The sequence below is a fragment of the Urocampus carinirostris genome, chromosome 3 (genome assembly GCF_059441175.1).
Source record: "Urocampus carinirostris isolate Australia breed hairy pipefish chromosome 3, RoL_Ucar_1.0, whole genome shotgun sequence".
Classification (NCBI taxonomy): domain Eukaryota; kingdom Metazoa; phylum Chordata; class Actinopteri; order Syngnathiformes; family Syngnathidae; genus Urocampus; species Urocampus carinirostris.
In genome coordinates this window covers 62,693,827-62,711,283 of record NC_142351.1, presented here as the reverse complement: position 1 = coordinate 62,711,283, position 17,457 = coordinate 62,693,827, and the positions used below count along the sequence as shown (strand labels likewise).

General features: G+C 42.6%; 1 protein-coding gene across 2 annotated transcripts in view; it reads right to left on the bottom strand.

Annotated features, from left to right (window-relative positions):
• The window catches only part of LOC148370387 (ERC protein 2-like), a 204,448-nt gene that overhangs the window by 131,612 nt on the left and 55,379 nt on the right, over positions 1–17,457 (bottom strand). For both annotated transcript variants that reach the window (XR_015850119.1, XM_088332908.1), the window contains exon 9: positions 6,699–6,866. Coding sequence is in view for 1 of the 2 variants with exons in the window: in XM_088332908.1 (XP_088189034.1) it covers positions 6,699–6,866 (168 nt within the window). In the remaining variant the exon portion in view is untranslated. The remainder of the gene's footprint in view (positions 1–6,698; positions 6,867–17,457) is intronic.

The window sequence follows — 17,457 nt, the reverse complement described above, 5'->3', positions numbered from 1 at the left end:
ACCATAGTGCAGAGAGCAATGTGCAAGGAGTGGCAAGCTATAAAAAACTGCCAGTAGTGCAAAAAGTCAGATTAGCAGCCGTTTAGATTTAAGTTAACTATATGTTAGATTGACCATTTAACAGTCTAATGGCCAGGGGGACTAGACTATTGCGGAGCCTGGTGGTCCTGCACCGCACACTGCAGAACCTCTTCCCAGAGGCTAGCAGAGTGAACAGTCCATGATGGGGGTGAGAGGGGTCCCCGGTAATGTTCTTAGCATGGGATAGGCAGCGCTTCTGGCCAATGTCCTGAATGGAGGGAAGTGTAGTCCCGATTATTTTCTCTGCTGTCCTGTCCTCGTTATTTACACACTATTATGACGATTATCATTTCTCCTTATTTATGTATATAATTTAGTGAGTACAGTATTTGAAATTATATTTTCAATGATCTGATTTTTACTAAAATAACGATATATATATATATATATATATATATATATATATATATAAAATTGTATTATTATTTTTTTTGCACAACTACAAACACATACATACACTTTTAGCTTTCATTTCAGCTCCGTCCTAAACTACAACAACCTCTAATGTTAAACCATTGCACACTGTCGTTTTTAAAGAAACATTTTGGTCCACCCTATAAATCAGCCTTTTTTGGGGATTATCAAATCTTGGAAAATGAAAGACTGCAGTCACAGTGTCAATAAAACTCCTTGATTGAGGACCTCAAAGTCAAAATGCTTTCGCTTAAAGATTGCAAATAATGAAACGCAAACGCTACTAATTACATTCGCTGGCTGTCAGTCGGCTTTAGTTTTTCTTTCAAATTAAAGGCTGCATGTGCTGTAATTGTCCGTCACTGAGACAAAATGAAAGAGGTCTGAAATAAATCATAAATCATAAGAATATAAAAAACAAGTCTGGACTCATTAAAGAGAAAGGCCTATCGACAGATCAGCATTTTGATCTTATTTTATCTTTTCTTGGCTTCATCTCACCATCAAACATTTTACAATACAAGCCAGAGTCCATATAGAATTAAATCCACTCAATATTCTCTTTAGAGTATGTGGGAAAATGTCTTGATGACACTACAAATTAAAATTCTTTGATCATGATCTCCAAAAATGTAATCCTTCCAGACCTAGTTTTAGCTCAAACTTTGCCTTTGGAGCCACTACCCTCATTGGCAAATAGCATGGCTTTGGAGGCTAGCTTTGCTTTAAGTCTTAGCTTTACTTTATAGGTTATGTTGGATAATACAGCACAGAATGTCAGTTTAAAAATGCTAATTCAAGCATTGTGGACACAGTCATTGGTCACTAATTCAGATTCAGATTCAGATTCAGATCTACTTTATTGTCATTCTAGTACACGTGTATACAGAACGAAATGTCGATGCATCTGACCCCCACAGTTTCCTTGAATGTACAGATATAAATAATGTTGTATTGTATTTTGGCTACGTATAGTATTTTACCATAGTGCCGATAGTGCAAGAAGAGTAGCTAACCAGATGTGCAAAATGGGCAGTCAGGTTAACAAGTCAGGTACACAGTAACATTAACACTGTAACAATAACGCTGTAATTACAATAGTGCAGAGAGCAATGTGCAAGGAGTTGCAAGCTATAAAAAAAAACTGCCAGTAGTGCAAAAAGTCAGATTAGCAGCCGTTTAGATTTAAGTTAACTATATGTTAGATTGACCATTTAACAGTCTAATGGCCAGGGGGACTAGACTATTGCGGAGCCTGGTGGTCCTGCACCGCACACTGCAGTACCTCTTCCCAGAGGCTAGCAGAGTGAACAGTCCATGATGGGGGTGAGAGGGGTCCCCGGTAATGTTTTTAGCATGGGATAGGCAGTGCTTCTGGCCAATGTCCTGAATGGAGGGAAGTGTAGTCCCGATTATTTTCTCTGCTGTCCTCGTTACCCTCCTCACACTACCCCAGTCGGTAGCGCTGCAGCCTCCACACCACACAGAGATACAGCTGGTCAGGATACTCTCTATGGTGCCCCTGTAGAATGTAATGAGGGAGGGTGGGGGCAGGTGGGCTCTCCTCATCCTCCGCAGGAAGTACAGGCGCTGCTGTGCCCTCTTAACCAGTGATGCAGTGTTCACGGACCAGGTGAGTTTGTTTGTAATGTGCACCCCTAGGAACTTGATACTGCTGACAACCTCCACAGCCTTGTTGTTGATGCAAAGTGGGGCATGGTTGGGCTGGTTTTTCCTAAAGTCGACAATGATCTCTTTAGTTTTGTCGACATTCAGGACCAGGCTGTTGTCCCTGCACCAGCCCACCAACTGCTCCACCTCCTCTCTGTAGGCCAGGTCGTTGTCATCCCTGATGAGGCCCACCACTGTTGTGTCGTCAGCATACTTCACGATGTGGTTTGTGGCGGACCTAGGGACGCAGTCGTGTGTCATCAAGGTGAACAGCAAGGGGCTTAGGACGCAGCCTTGGGGGGAGCCCGTGCTGAGGTAGATGACATCTGAACTGTTCTGACCTATCCGCACTGATTGGGGTCTGTCACAGATGATAATAATGATAATATGTTTGCATCATTGGCCATTAAAGCCAAGCCCCATAACTTTGGCTGCGTCAGACGATAAGACAAAGGTAAAAGTGTTCAAATACTTGATTGGAGAAACCGGCAGGGAACTGGGAAGAACATTGTGGGCAACACTCGGACCGGAAGAGCAGAGGGAGGAAACTTTTGACAAGCTAATAGCGGTGTTCGACAAACACTGTAATCATAAACCAAATGAAACTGTTGAGAGATACAGGTTTTTCTCCAGAAACCAAAACGCGGGTGAATCGATTGACAAATATGTGACTGAATTAAGAGTTCTTGCGGACACATGCAACTTTGGGGCTGCAAAAGACTCGTTTATTAGGGATAAGATAGTGTGCGGAATCCGGGACTCGCACGTGACATAGCGCTTGCTGCGCGAGGCAGACCTAACGTTAGAAAGAAACATCAAAATATCCATAGCAGCAGATCTATCGAAGGAAAATGTGAAGCCAATCGAGGGAGGAGTAGGCGAAGAGGTGCATGCAGTTAAGAAAATTACTGGGACGCAGGGGGCGAGGCCAAAGACAATTAGGAACTGTAGGTACTGTGGGAAACAACATGAGTGGAAAAAAAGAGAGCAGTCCTGCTTATGGGAAAGTCTGCAGTAAATGCAAGAAACAAAACCACTTTGCTTCAAGATGCAGAACGTCGGATGCACAATCTAAGCGAATACACTGTGTGGCAGAAATTGAGGAGGACTATGAGGAAATTATGAGCCTTCGCGCAGAAGGACAGGAGAATGCGCAGGGGAGACAACTGTTTGCGACCATGCTGCTGGGGGATAGGTCAGTAAAATTTCAATTGGACTGTGAGGAAAGTTGCAATATTCTTCCGTTACATCTGCTGAATCCCGACACAAAATTGGAGCAGACGCAACAGGTTCTTGTCATGTACAATAAAAGCACTCTGAAGCCTTTGGGCAAATGCAAGATTAAAATAAGAAATCCGAGAAACAGGAAGCTGTACAGACTTGAATTCATAGTAGTTGACGGGCAGGCATCTGTGCCCTTGCTGGGGAACAGAGCAGTGCAGGGCATGGATCTAGTCAGAATACAGAGAGAAAATATCATGGCCATTGATGACATAGTTCAACAAGCAGACAGCAAAGGACAAACACTGGAGAAGGAGCAGATCAGGGAGCAATACCCACAGGTGTTTGAGGGTGAAGGCTATTTGTCGGGCACATATGAGCTGGAAGTGGATCTAAGCATAGCACAAGTGAAAATACCAAAGCGGAGAGTTCCAGTGGCTCTGATGAACCCACTGAAGCAAGAACTGACAAGCCTGGTGGCAAGAGAAATAATTACACCAGTTGAAAGGAGCACAGATTGGATCAGTAACATGGTCCTGGTTAGGAATCCATCGGGAAAGCTGAGGATCTGTATTGATCCCAAACCTCTAAACAGAGCACTGAAGAGGCAGCACTTTCCATTACCAACGATTGAAGATGTCATGCCAGACCTGGCGGATACCAGGGTTTTCACGGTGTGTGATGTAAAAAATGGATTCTGGCATTTGAAACTGACTGAGCGCTCCAGTTACTTGACAACATTTGCGACACCATTCGGAAGGTTCAGGTGGAGGAGGATGCCGATGGGGATCAGCGCAGCTCCTGAGGTGTTTCAGCACAGGCCGACACAGGCACTTGAGGGGTTACCAGGCGTACGTATTATTGCTGATGATATCCTGATTATTGGAGAAGGAGAAAGTCAGGACAGGGCAGTAAGGGACCATGACGAGAAACTGTAGACTCCTTGAGCGATGCAGGTCATGCAACATCAAACTGAATTTTGACAAACTAAAGTTGAGACAGAAGGATGTGCCGTAAATAGGTCACAGGCTGACATCTGAGGGCTTGAAAATTGACCCGGAGAAGGTACGCGCCGTACAAGAAATGCCTAGACCCACCGACATTAAGGGCCTACAGAGATTGCTCGAAATGGTGAACTATTTTCGCAAAATTCTGCTCACACCTATCGGATAGCTGTGAGGTCCTGAGGCAACTGACACACAAGGATGTGATCTGGGAATGGACTGACATACCGGACTCTGCCTTTGGGACAATAAAAGGTATGATAGCTACAGCACCAGTATTGAAATATTAAAATCCAAGGGAGGAACTCACTCTCCAATGTGATTCATCCGAAACTGGGCTGGGTGCAGCACTTTTGCAGGGGGGCCAACCTATAGCGTACGCCAGTAGGGCACTAACCTCTACAGAAAGAGGATATGCACAAATAGAAAAGGAGTGTCTTGCCATTCTATTTGGAGTCGAAAAATTTCACCAATAAACCTATGGCAGAAAGGTAGTGGTACAGTCTGACCATAAACCACTCGAAACCATCACACGGAAGCCTCTGCTTAGTGCCCCAAAGAGGCTACAAAGAATGCTATTAAGGCTTCAGAAATATGACGTGGATATAGTGTTTGTTCCAGGCAGGCTGATGCTTGTTGCAGATACGCCGAGCAGGGCATACCTACCAGAATGTGCAGTTGAGGTTTCCTTTGAAGCTGAAATTGAAACGGTGAATATGATTAATTACTTATCCATTTCAGAGGAGAGACGAAAAAAAATCCAAAGTGAGACTGAACGGGACCAGGCCCTCCAGGTGCTGAAACGGAGAATACTGCAAGGATGGCCGGAGGAGAAAGGACAGGTTGAGCTGGAGGTGAGGCCATATTTTTCTATGCGAGATGAGCTAACTGTACAGAACAATGTCATCTTTCGGGGAGAAAGGGCTGTCGTCCCAACAGCTCTAAGACAAGAAATTATGGAAAAGATATATGCCTCACATTTAGGGATTGAAAACTGCATCAGAAAAGCAAGAGAATGTGTGTATTGGCCGGGTATGCATGAACAGCTTAAGACATATATAGGGAAGTGCCAAGTGTGCAGGGAAGTAGACACTCGACAACAGAAAGAACCATTACTGAGCCATGACTTCCCATTGAGGCCATGGGCGAAAGTGGGTACCGATATTTTCACCTTTAAGAATAAAGACTACGTAGTGACTGTGGACTATTTCTCAAATTTTTGGGAAGTTGATTATCTGCCTGATACCAAGTCCACCACAGTCATCCAAAAGTTAAAGGCACATTTCGCTCGCCATGGTGTGCTTGATGTGGTGTTTTCGGACAATGGCCCACAATATAGCTCACAGGAGTTTAAGAGATTCAGCCAGTGTTTGGAATTTGAACATGTAACATCGTCACCCACATATCCCCAAATCAATGGAAAAGCAGAGTCTGCCTTCAAGACGGCTAAAAGATTAATGGGGAAAGCCCTGCGGGCAAAGTCGGACGCATATCTAGCCATACTGGCTCACAGAAACACTCCTGCGCAGGGTTTCCAGGCCAGTTCTGCACAAAGACTGATGAGCCGACGGACAAAGTCGTTACTGCCCATGTGCTTAAACCTGCAATTGTGAACACTGGTAACGCTGTGCAGGAAAAAAAGCTCAGACAAGCTCGCTATTACAATTGAGGGGCTAGCGGACTACGGCCTCTGCAGAATGGAGAACAGGTGCGAGTACAGTCACAAGTGGCCGGACGCACTGTCTGGACACCTGCAGCGGTGGTACGACAGGACCAGAGAAGGTCCTTTTCGGTGGAGCTGGATAACGGGATTGTGCTGAGACGCAACAGTAGACACCTGAGGCCAGCACCAGGGGTCACACCTACAGCAGGGACGGTCAGCGGGGTCCCGCCCACTTCAGCCCCTAGTGGTGGTGATCACGTCACAGAGACACCTCAACCATGCTCAACAGCTACAGTGCCGGATCCTCAGATGGCCCAGACTGGTGTCACCACCACCAGATGTGGCAGGGTTGTTAGGAGGCCTGCACACCTCCGGGACTTTGTTTAGCACAATATGAAAAAAAAAAGAAAAAAAAAGGGAGATGTCACAATGTATGTGTTTCACCCGGTGCGGTGAAAAAGGGGGCACCAACTTGCAATGTAAATACTGAAGTTTCCGGTAAAGCTGAGTGACATACATCTGTGTGCTAGTCTTCATTAATTCATGTAATATCTAGCATAAAACAACATCCTTCATTACAAAATTAAAACATCACCATGTCTGTGCTACACTACCTCCTTGTGGTCAAAATGAGCAGTACTCACCTTTTTCTGGAGAATAGTGACTTTTCTCTCCTTGACGTCCAACATGTCCTTCATGTCTCGGATTTCTCCCGTCAAGGTGCTTTTTTCATCAGTCAGGTTCTGCAGTTGTTTGTTTTTCTTGGTCAGGAATTGTTCTTTTTCCTCCAAACGGACCCGCAGAGCATCCACCTAAATATGACCAAAACATTTAGGTCACTGCGTGTAATAATTCACCACACCAGGTCATTGCAGTTTAGAACAGGACTGAAACATGTGCATTTTGAAGACACACTGCACGTCAATATTTTCTTGTTTGTATTTCACACAGTGACAGGAAAATCTAAACGAAATCTAACAAAAGACATGGCAAGTTGGATTCGCCTTGAGTGGCTGAAAAGAGCCAATAGCTGGAGTTAGTCAAAGCTAACTAGCTGGATAGCTGGAAAAGCTACTAAACGTGCCAGTAAAAGAATATGGTGAGCCACAGCCTGCAGCTGAGTGTCTTACATGAGTGGCTTGAAAAGGAAACCATTTTAAAAAGCCAAATGTCTGAATTACGGAACTCAGCTGCATTTGCTTGCATGAGCAGCTGTGTAAGACAAGTGACACTGAAGGACAAAGCAAGCTTTATTTACACAGAGTAGCTAGCAACGAGCCATAGCCTGATGACTAGGGAAGCAAACAGTGGGTAAAAAAGTCGAAAGCGCCCACATCATGAGACTTAGCACCGTTTAATCGAGTGACACTGTAGGACCAAACAAGCTTTAGTTACACAAATCAGCTAAAATAGAGTGGAATCCCCTCTGAGGTCCTAACCTCATTTGTCCGGCAGGATGCCGCAATGCTGTGCTCTGAGGCACTGGCCCTCACCCGCACCAGATTACACAGTGCAATATAGGGGTCAAATATTACACATTAGGGCTTTAACAATGACAATAGCAGCTTAAAAGGGGAGGATACCTGAATCACGCAACACAACGATGTTTACTCAAACGTCACTGAAGGACCAAAAAATCTTTATTAACATGGATCAGCTATCAACAACAACAGCCATTACCTGCAAGCCATAGCTTGCAACCAAGTAGCTAGCATGAGTGACAAGAGAATGAAAAAGTGGAAGATGCCTGAATGAAGGGACTCAGCTGTGGAAGGTAAGTGATGCTAAAAGCTACCTCTGTAAAATCATCATTATTATAGTAGCAAGATGGTGGCTAAAAATTACAGTATTTTCACACCAGCAGGGGTGGGCTCATCCTACACACTGTCGCCTTTAGGGCCAAACAGTTTCAATGAAGTATTATGCAGATCAAGTAAAGGAACTTATCATAAACTTGTGTAAAGTATGATAGTTCTCACATCTGTCAACTATTTTACTATCCACAAACTTAACTCACACATAAACATTAAAGTTTCTTTAGAACATAAATCAAGGTTGTTTTTCCATTCCCGCTGTGAGGAAGCCGCACATTCACACATATACATTTCACAGCCTGTCATTGGCGTATCATCGAGCTCTGTTTTTTTGTTTGTTTTGCATTGGAAGGCCAAAAGGCCTTTAAAAATAGATGAATAAGGCGATTGACGAATGTCAGATTACATCAGCATAATTTCCCTTGTAATAAAGTAATCATCATTAAAAATGTATCATGTTTATCAGGCAATCTGTTCCATAAGCGCCCATATCAAATGCTAATTTTTGTGATGTAGGAACCAAACACAATAAATCTGCGCTAGAAATTTCCCTCATCCAGGATATTTTTATGCCGCAAAAGCACTGTGTGACTTGTAGTCCAGGGATACGCAATTTCTGGTTTACTTACTAAATAAGAAGAAGGACGAAGAAGAAGTTAGACCTCTTTGAGAGCAAGAAGTTTGTAGGTGGCCAAAATACTTCACTCCAATTTGATTTGTTTTTAAATGAAAACTAGGATTTTAATTTTTGTTTCCACATTTTGTCTCTCATGATTGAGGTTCAGTGTTCTCGTTTGCACGCGTCCCTGCGTCCTAGACGCATAATTTTTGCTGGGGACGCATAGTGTTGAATCAACGTGCGTCCCCGGGACGCAACTTTTTTGACACAAAATTGTCATTATTACTTGATTATTTTTTTTTAACAAAGATTTACAGCACTCCAAACTTTTTGTCAGGCAGATCTGCCATTGTTGTTTTGGTCTCGCGGTTCGAGTTTTTGTTTTTTCGGCCAACGAGATCTTGATGCTTCGAGATTACATCATTGTTGTGGTGCTTGTCGTCGAGTTAAGGTGAAAATTAAGACAAAATTGGTAATTTCTTCAGTGTCAGTAATAAATTGAAACATAATGCAGAAAGTGATAACAACGGCAATAATTCCCGCACGAAAAAACGGTGGGGAAATTCTTCAAAAATCGCGAAGGCAAGGAAAACACGTGCGTTAAAGCGAACGATTCGACGAAAGAAGATAAAAGAATACTCCTAGCAAGAAAAGGACTTTTCTGCCAAAATGGACTAAATTATATTCCTGGTTACGCTATGAGGAGGATGATAATGGAGGCTACATGTTCTGTGATGCGTGTACCCAGTGTGAGAATAAAACTGGATTGCATAAATCATTTTGCAATACGAACTTTCAGAAAAGCACATTGGATCGGCACAATGACAATAAAGACCACAAATTAGCTATGGAAATTCTGTTGCTGCAGGAAGAGAGAGGCAAGTATGAACGGATACGACATCAAAAAGAAGACTTGGCCATGCTTTCACTGCTAAAGATAGTTAAGTGGATGGCAGTATTTTCAGTATTTTGTATAATGTACAATATTGTGAACTGAAAAATCTGAGGCGTTAACTGCTTTGTATTACCAATTCACTGTGACGATTAAAACTGAATGTAAATAAAGATTTATATAATTATTTCAGCAATATTATTTTGTATAATTTTACAATATTGTTGTGAACTGAAAAATCTTGAAGAGATAACCGATTTGTATTACCAATAAACTGTGATGATTAAAACTGAATGAATATATAGATTTATATTATATATTTGTTGCCGATTTACAATGTCAACCTCGATAACACTACATTTTGGGGACCCATAGATCTCTGTTGGGACCCATAGATTTTTGAGCCTGCGAGTCCCCGGGATCTATCACTTTTCAGAGGTAAAATGAACACTGGAGTTTTATCTATGTTGACAAGTACAGGCCCCTCGTATATTTTCATGTAGGGGAGCTTGCACAATTTAAACATTTGACAGTGATGACCAAGCCACGCCTACCATAGCTACGGAATCCATGCATAAGAAGTGGAGCAAATATGGCGGCCAAAACAACAATAGCGAGTGATTCTTTCGTTGATATGGTACCAGCTGAACTGCCTCCAGATCAACGCGGGAAAAACAAAAGAACTGGTGGTGGACTTCCGCAGACAAAGACTACACCCCCAAACAATGGTGAACATTCAGGGAACGGATATCGAGAGGGTGACATCCTACAAGTACCTGGGTGTTTACCTGAATGATAAACTGGATTGGACTCATAACATAACTGCTCTGTACAAAAAGGCCAAAACAGACTATCTGCTTAGGAGGCTGAGGTCTTTTGGAGTGCATGGAAGACTCCTGAGGACCCTCTATCAAACAGTGGTGGCATTAGCCATCTTCTACGAAGTAGTCTGCTCGGGTAGCAGCATCTCAATGGCTGACAGTAAAAGACTGGACAATCTGTTCAGGAAGGCTATCTCTGTCCTGGGATGCCCCCTCGACTCGGTGGAGGTAGTAGGGGAGAGGAGGATGATGGCTAAACTATCATCTATGACTAGGAACATCTCCCATCCCCTGAAGGACACCGTATCTGGTTTGGAGAGCTCCTTCAGTGTCAGAGTGCTTCACCCCAAGTGCGTAAGGGAGCGGTTCGGCAAGATCTTTCCTTCCTGCAGCCATCAGACTGCATAAAAAGCAGTGCTCTCAATAGACTGCACACCCTCCATGACTTTGCATATTACTTTGCACTTTACTGACCATTTTACTTAACCCAATTTGTACACTCACCATTTTAAATACTCCTTGTTTATATTGTCAATATCCTTAAGCTGTTATTCGTTGTCTTTTAGTGCTATAACAAAATAAATTTCCCCATTGTGGGACAAATAAAGGATTAACTTATTTTATTTGATCTTATCCTGATCCAGATAGCAGAACTGTTTAATGTCTTCTGGATTATGCAAACCTATCTCAAAAGTCAGTAGAAAAGGGTCTTATTTATTAAATGCATAGTTAAAAAAAGTATTTAATAGTTAGTCATTTGAAGTAATATTTATTTTAATTTTGAAATCCATCTCATCTCATCTCATTAGCTACACCGCTTATCCTCAGTAGGGTCGCGGGGGTGCTGGAGCCCATCCCAGCAATCATCGGGCAGTGGGCAGTGGACACCCTGAATTGGTTGCCAGCCAATCACAGGGCACACAGGGACAGACAACTCACTAGCTCATTCACACCTAGGGACAATTCTGACCGGCCAATGCACCTGAAATGCATGTTTTTGGAATGTGGGAGGAAACCGGAGTGGCCGGAGGAAACCCACGCAAACACGTGGAGAACATACAAACTCCGCACAGGAATTCTGGAGCTGGATTTGAACCCACGCAGGAGGTTCCCAAGACATGAACTGTGCCGTACATGCGCAAACCACTGCGCCGCCGTGCTGCCCCGGTTTTGAAATTTAATTTTCTTAAATGATAATACAATTAGGCAGCACGGCAGAGTGGTTAGCACGTGTGCGGCACAGTTCTGGGGTCGTGAGATCGAACCTCCTGTGTGAAATTTGCATGTTCTCCCCGTACTTGCGTGGGTTTCCTACGGGCACTCCAGTTTCCTCCCACATTCCAAAAACATGCGTGTTAGGTCAATTGGACGGTTCAAATTGTCCCCAAGTGTGACCGAGCGAGCAAATTGTCTGTCCCTCTATGCACTGCGACTGGCTGGCAACTAGTTCAGGGTGTCCCCTGCCCACTGTCCGAAGATGGCTGGGATGGGCTCTAGCACCCCCGCGAGCCTATTGAGGATAAGCGGTGCAGATAATGGATGGATGGATAGTTACAGTCATATGCAAAAGTTTGGGCACCCCTGATCATTTTCAAGATTTCCCTTTATAAATCATTGGTTGTTCGGATCAGCTATTTCAGTTAAATATATCATATAGAAGGCAAACACAGTGATTTTATTCTATTCTATATTTGAGAAGTGAAATGAAGTTCATAGGATTTACAGAAAGTGTGCAAGTAGGCAGGTGCATGAATTTGGCCACCCTTGTTGTTTTATTGATTTGAATAACTTTAGCACTAATTATTGGAACACGAAATTTGTTTGGTAAGCTCATTGACCCTTGACCTACATACACAGGTGAAGCCAATCACGAGAATGGGTATTTAAGGGGGCCAGTTGCAAGCTATGTTCCCTCTAAGCTGCGCGCGTGCACAAGTGCGGACTGCCCGCACATTCTCAGCGCACAAGAAAATCTATCCAGCGCATAAACAACATCAACATAACGTATTAATTAATATCTAATATTAGACTTAATCTAATCTAATTAATTTGCCGGATAATATTGTTTTTTGTTTCTCACTCAGTGAGTGACAGGTGTCTAGCCAATGATACGATACCGTTCACTTACAGTTCAATGCCAATCATGGCATTGACTGTGCTTGCGTCTGGGCCCCGCCTATATGCTCTGTGCAGGTTAGCTAGCGTGTTAATAGATGCTAATATAAACCCTGCATCATGGCGAAACGAACAGGTAGTGACTCATCCACTCACCAAGCCACAGTAAAAAAGAAATGCAGTTCTTTTAAGATGGAATGTTTGACGGAGTATGTGCAAATGGAAGAAAAGCGGTGAAATTGGGTGAGATTTTTGCTTTTTCAAGTGAGAAAGGTCTACTCTGCAAAACATTGTATTTCGGTTTTCATATTTCCATAGCAGTATTACTGCAGTATTTTAGCAGTATTTCCCTAGTAGTATTTTGGTAGGGAAATTGATGTGGTATTTTTATATTGTAGTTGTATTTCTGTAGTGTTACAGTAGTATTTCCATAGAAGTATTTCTGTAGTATTTCTTTAGTAATTTTTCTGTCATATTTTATGTGTAGTATTCTTTTAGTATTATTTCTGTAGTGTTTTTGTAATGTTTCCATAGTAGTCTTTCTGTAGTACTTTTGGTAGTATTGCTTGCACAAATCATTGTGCAAAATGTGAATGTTTTAATGTGAGCAAAATGTTATGTCTGAAAGGTGTATATGTCTCATATCATCCAGAACAGGACCCTCCGTCAGGCCAAAGCAGGACTATTCCCATGGCCAAAGCAAGACTCTCGCATACTGTATAAGATCTACACATCCCATTTTTCAGATTTTTTTTTTTTTTTTTTTAAGTGGACCAAATTATTTATTTAAAAATAAAGCGTGCATATCTGATGTTGCTCACAGTAGTCCTCAGTTTGCTCAGGGAGCTTGTGTGTTTGCTCAGATACATGAACAATTAGAGGGAACATACAGTGCATCCAGAAAGTATTCACAGCGCTTCACTTTTTCCACATTTTGTTATGTTACAGCCTCATTCACATTATGACAATGTGAAAACGTTTTTTTTTTTTTTTACTTTTTTTGAATTTTTTAAAAATAGAAAACTAAGAAATCACATTTACATAAGTATTCACAGCCTTTGCCATGAAGCTCAAAATTGAGCTCAGGTGCATCTTTTTTCCACTGATCATCCTTGAGATCTTTCTACAGCTTAATTGGAGTCCACCTGCAGTAAATTCAGTTGATTGGACATGTTTTGGAAAGGCACACACCTGTCTATATGAGGTCCCACAGTTGAGTGTGCATGTCAGAGCACAAACACCAAGCATGAAGTCAAAAGAACTGTCTGTAGACCTGCGAGACAGGATTGCCTTGAGGCACAAACCTGGGGAAGGATACAGAAAAAATTCTGCTGCTTTGAAGGTCCCAATGATCACAGTGGCCTCCATTATTCGTAAATGGAAGACATTTGGAACCACGAGGATTCTTCCTAGAGCTGGCCGGCCATCTAAACTGAGCGATCGAGGAAGAAGGATCTTAGTCAGGGAGGTGACCAAAAACCCGATGGTCACTCTGTCAGAGCTCCAGCGTTCCTCTGTGGGGAGAGGAGAGCCTTCCAGAAGGACAACCATCTCTGCAGCAGTCCACCAATCAGGCCTGTATGGTAGAATGGCAAGACGAAAGCCACTACTTAGTAAAAGGAACCTGAATGACTCTCAGACCATGAGAATCAAAATTCTCTGGTCTGATGAGACAAAGATTGAACTCTTTGGTGTGAATGCCAGGCGCCATATTTAGAGGGAACCAGGCACCGCTCATCACCAGGCCAATACCATCCCTACAGTGAAGCATGGTGGTGGAAGCATCATGCTGTGAGGATGTTTTTCAGCAGGAGGAACTGGCAGACTAGTCAGGATAGAAGGAAAAATGAATGCAGCAATATATAGAGATATCCTGGATGAAAACCTGCTCCAGAGCGCTCTTGACCTCAGGCTGGGGCGAAGGTTCATTTTTCAGCAGGACAATGACCCAAAGCACACAGCCAACATCTCAAAGGATTTGCTCCAGAACCACTCCGTGAATGTCCTGGAGTGGCCCAGCCAGAGTCCAGACTTGAATCCGATCAAACATCTCTGGAGATATCTGAAAATGGCTGTGCACAAACGTCTCCCATCCAACCTGATTGAGCTTGAGACTTGCCTAAAGATAGGTGTGCTAAACTTGTGGGATCATATTCAAAAAGACTTGAGGCTGTATTTGCTGCCAAAGGTGGATCAACAAAGTATCAAGCAAAGGCTGTGAATACTTATGTAAATGTGATTTCTTAGTTTTCTATTTTTAATAAATTCAAAAAAAGTTAAAAAAAAAACTTTTTCACATTGTCATAATAGAGTATTTTGCGTAGAATTTTGAGATAAGAGATTACCGTAATTTTCGCACTATAAGGCGCACCTAAAAGCCTTTATTTTTTTCAAAAGCTGACCATGCGCCTCATAATACAGTGCGCCTTATTTATGGATCAATATTAAATCGCAAAGTTTTCCAACTAACTTGCAGCCGCCGACTCGATTTTCCCCCGAACGCCAAGTAGTACGCGGTGTATGCTGGGATTTATTTACCGGCGTTTCATTGGCTAACCAATGTGTCAATCATCATTTGAATCGATCACTATTGGCTAAAGTTATTCGGAGGTCAAGGGGCGGATCCTTTTTATCATTTACAGGCTGGCATTGGCTTAAACGGCGAAACAAAGCCTGCAATTGGCCGAAAAAGATGTGTCAACATCAGTTGAATCGATCACTATTGGCTAAAGTTATTCGGAGGTCAAGGGGCGGATCCTTTTTATCATTTACAGGCTGGCATTGGCTTAAACAGCAAAACAAAGCCTGCAATTGGCCGAAAAAGATGAATGCGTATAGCACGTGGCTGACGGCATAGAGAAAGCATTTTTTTCTATTCTGTATTTGTAAATATTTTATTCTCCTGGATTTACTACCCTCACGGATATAAGAGGACATTGGCTGCACATTATTATGAACACAACGACTTCGGTGAGCTACTCCGGGTTTTATACTGTCCCTGTATCTTGTTTCAGACTGAACTCGATGTTTCTGTGATAAGCGGTGCAGATAATGGATGGAATGGAGTGTCTATTTTTAAATTAAACTCAATTCCAAGTGTTTATTGTCATATGCACAGTAAAGTTGCGAGCGAAAAAGAAATTAGAAACTAAGGAATGGTTGGCATTTCTTGAATCCCAAGACTTTAACCTTCTGAATGATGGAACGATGCATTTGAGTGACATCGTACGGACACTGCATCCACACGTGTTCTCGACACGTATTTGCGTCTTTGCAAGCTTTGGGAATGTTAAGGGGGTAATAAGTTTGACTGAACTATCTGACTGTTTTGTCGACGTTCCAATTGTAGCGCCTTATAATCCGGTGCGTCTTATGTATGTCAAAAATAGGACGAAAAACTATTTTTTTGGGTGTGCCCTATAACCCGGTGCGCCTTATAGTGCGGAAAATACGGTAAATTAATACAATTTCAAATGAGGCTGTAACATAACAAAATGTGGAAAAAGTAAAGCGCTGTGAATACTTTCCGGATGCACTGTAGGTTGCAAGTTGTTCTCCTCTTTGCATCTTCTCTGAAGAATGGCAACATGGGAGCCCCAGAACAACTGTCAAATGACCTGAAAATAAAGATTGTTCAACATCATGGTTTAGGGGACGGATACAAAAAGCTAGCTCAGAGATTTCAGCTGTCATTTTCCACTATGAGGAACATAATGAGTAAATGGAAGAACACAGGCACAGTTCTAGTTAAGGCCCGGAGTGGCAGGCCAAGAAAAATCTCAGACAAGCAGAAGCGAAGGATGGTGAGAACAGTCAAACTCAACCCACAGACCATCTCCAAAGACCTACAACATGATCTTGCTGCAGATGGTGTCACTGCGCATCGTTCAACTATTCATCGCACTTTGCACAAGGAGAGCTGTATGGGAGATTAATGCAGCAGAAGCCTTTTCTGCGCACATGCCACAAACAGAGTCGCTTGAGGTATGGTAAAGCACATTTGGACAAGCCAGCTTCATTTTGGAATAAGGTGCTTTGGACTGATGAAACTAAAATTGAGTTATTTGGACATAACAAGGGGTGGTATGCATGGCAGAAGAATAACACAACATTCCAAGACAAACACTTGCTACCCACAGTAAAATTTGGTGGTGGTTCTATCATTCTGTGGGGCTGTGTGGCCAGTGCAGGTTCTGGCAATCTTGTTAAAGTTGAAGGTCGCATGGATTTCAGTCAGTATTAGCCAATGTTCTAGAATCAGTGACAAAGCTAAGGTTGCGCCAGGGCTGGATACTTCAACAAGACAACAACCCCCAAAAAAGGTGGGGTGTCCATGTTCGGAAACCATCAAACCTGAGTGAAGTCGAGATGTTTTGTCAAGAAAAATGGTCAAAAATACCTTCAACCAGAATCCGGACCCTCATTGGAAGCGTTTAGAGGCGATTTTCTTCTGCAAAAGGAAGATCTACTGAATATTGATGGAATTTTTCTGTTGAGGTGCCCAAATTTATGCACCTGCCTTCTTTTGTTTAAGCAATTATTGCAAACTTTATGTAACTCCTATTAACTTCATTTCACTTCTCAGATATCACTTTGTTTGTCTGCTATATGATATATTTAACTGAAATTGGTGATCCGAACAACCAATAATTTATAAAGGAAAATTTTGAAAATTATCATGGGTGCCCAAACCTTTGCATACGACTATATATTCATGCCATCAAGGTGCCCAAAGTTGTTGACCTTGTAAGGGTGGATGCAAAATGTTGGCGATCTATGATCGATGTTTTCCCTTCTAACAGGCTAGAGGTAAGATCAGGCCAAAAAAATCTAGCCCAGCCCGAACCGGCCCTAGGTTTATAAGCCCTAACCTGGTTGAACCCGACCTATTATCTTGATTTGATGGACTGAGCCCGGAGTAAACCCAAAGCTTTACTTTGCCGCCGTGCGTACTTTGGTGCCAAACCGCTCATTTTGCCGAAGTGCAGAAAAACGGAAATGACGTCTGACATAAGCCACATAGACGTGAAAAGAGGAAGTGGCGCATCTTTTACCGTGACACAGAGGATGAAAATGTAATTTGGAGTTCAACTAATAGTTTGGTAAGCATGTTTTTTTATGAGAAAGTTATCTGAATAATAT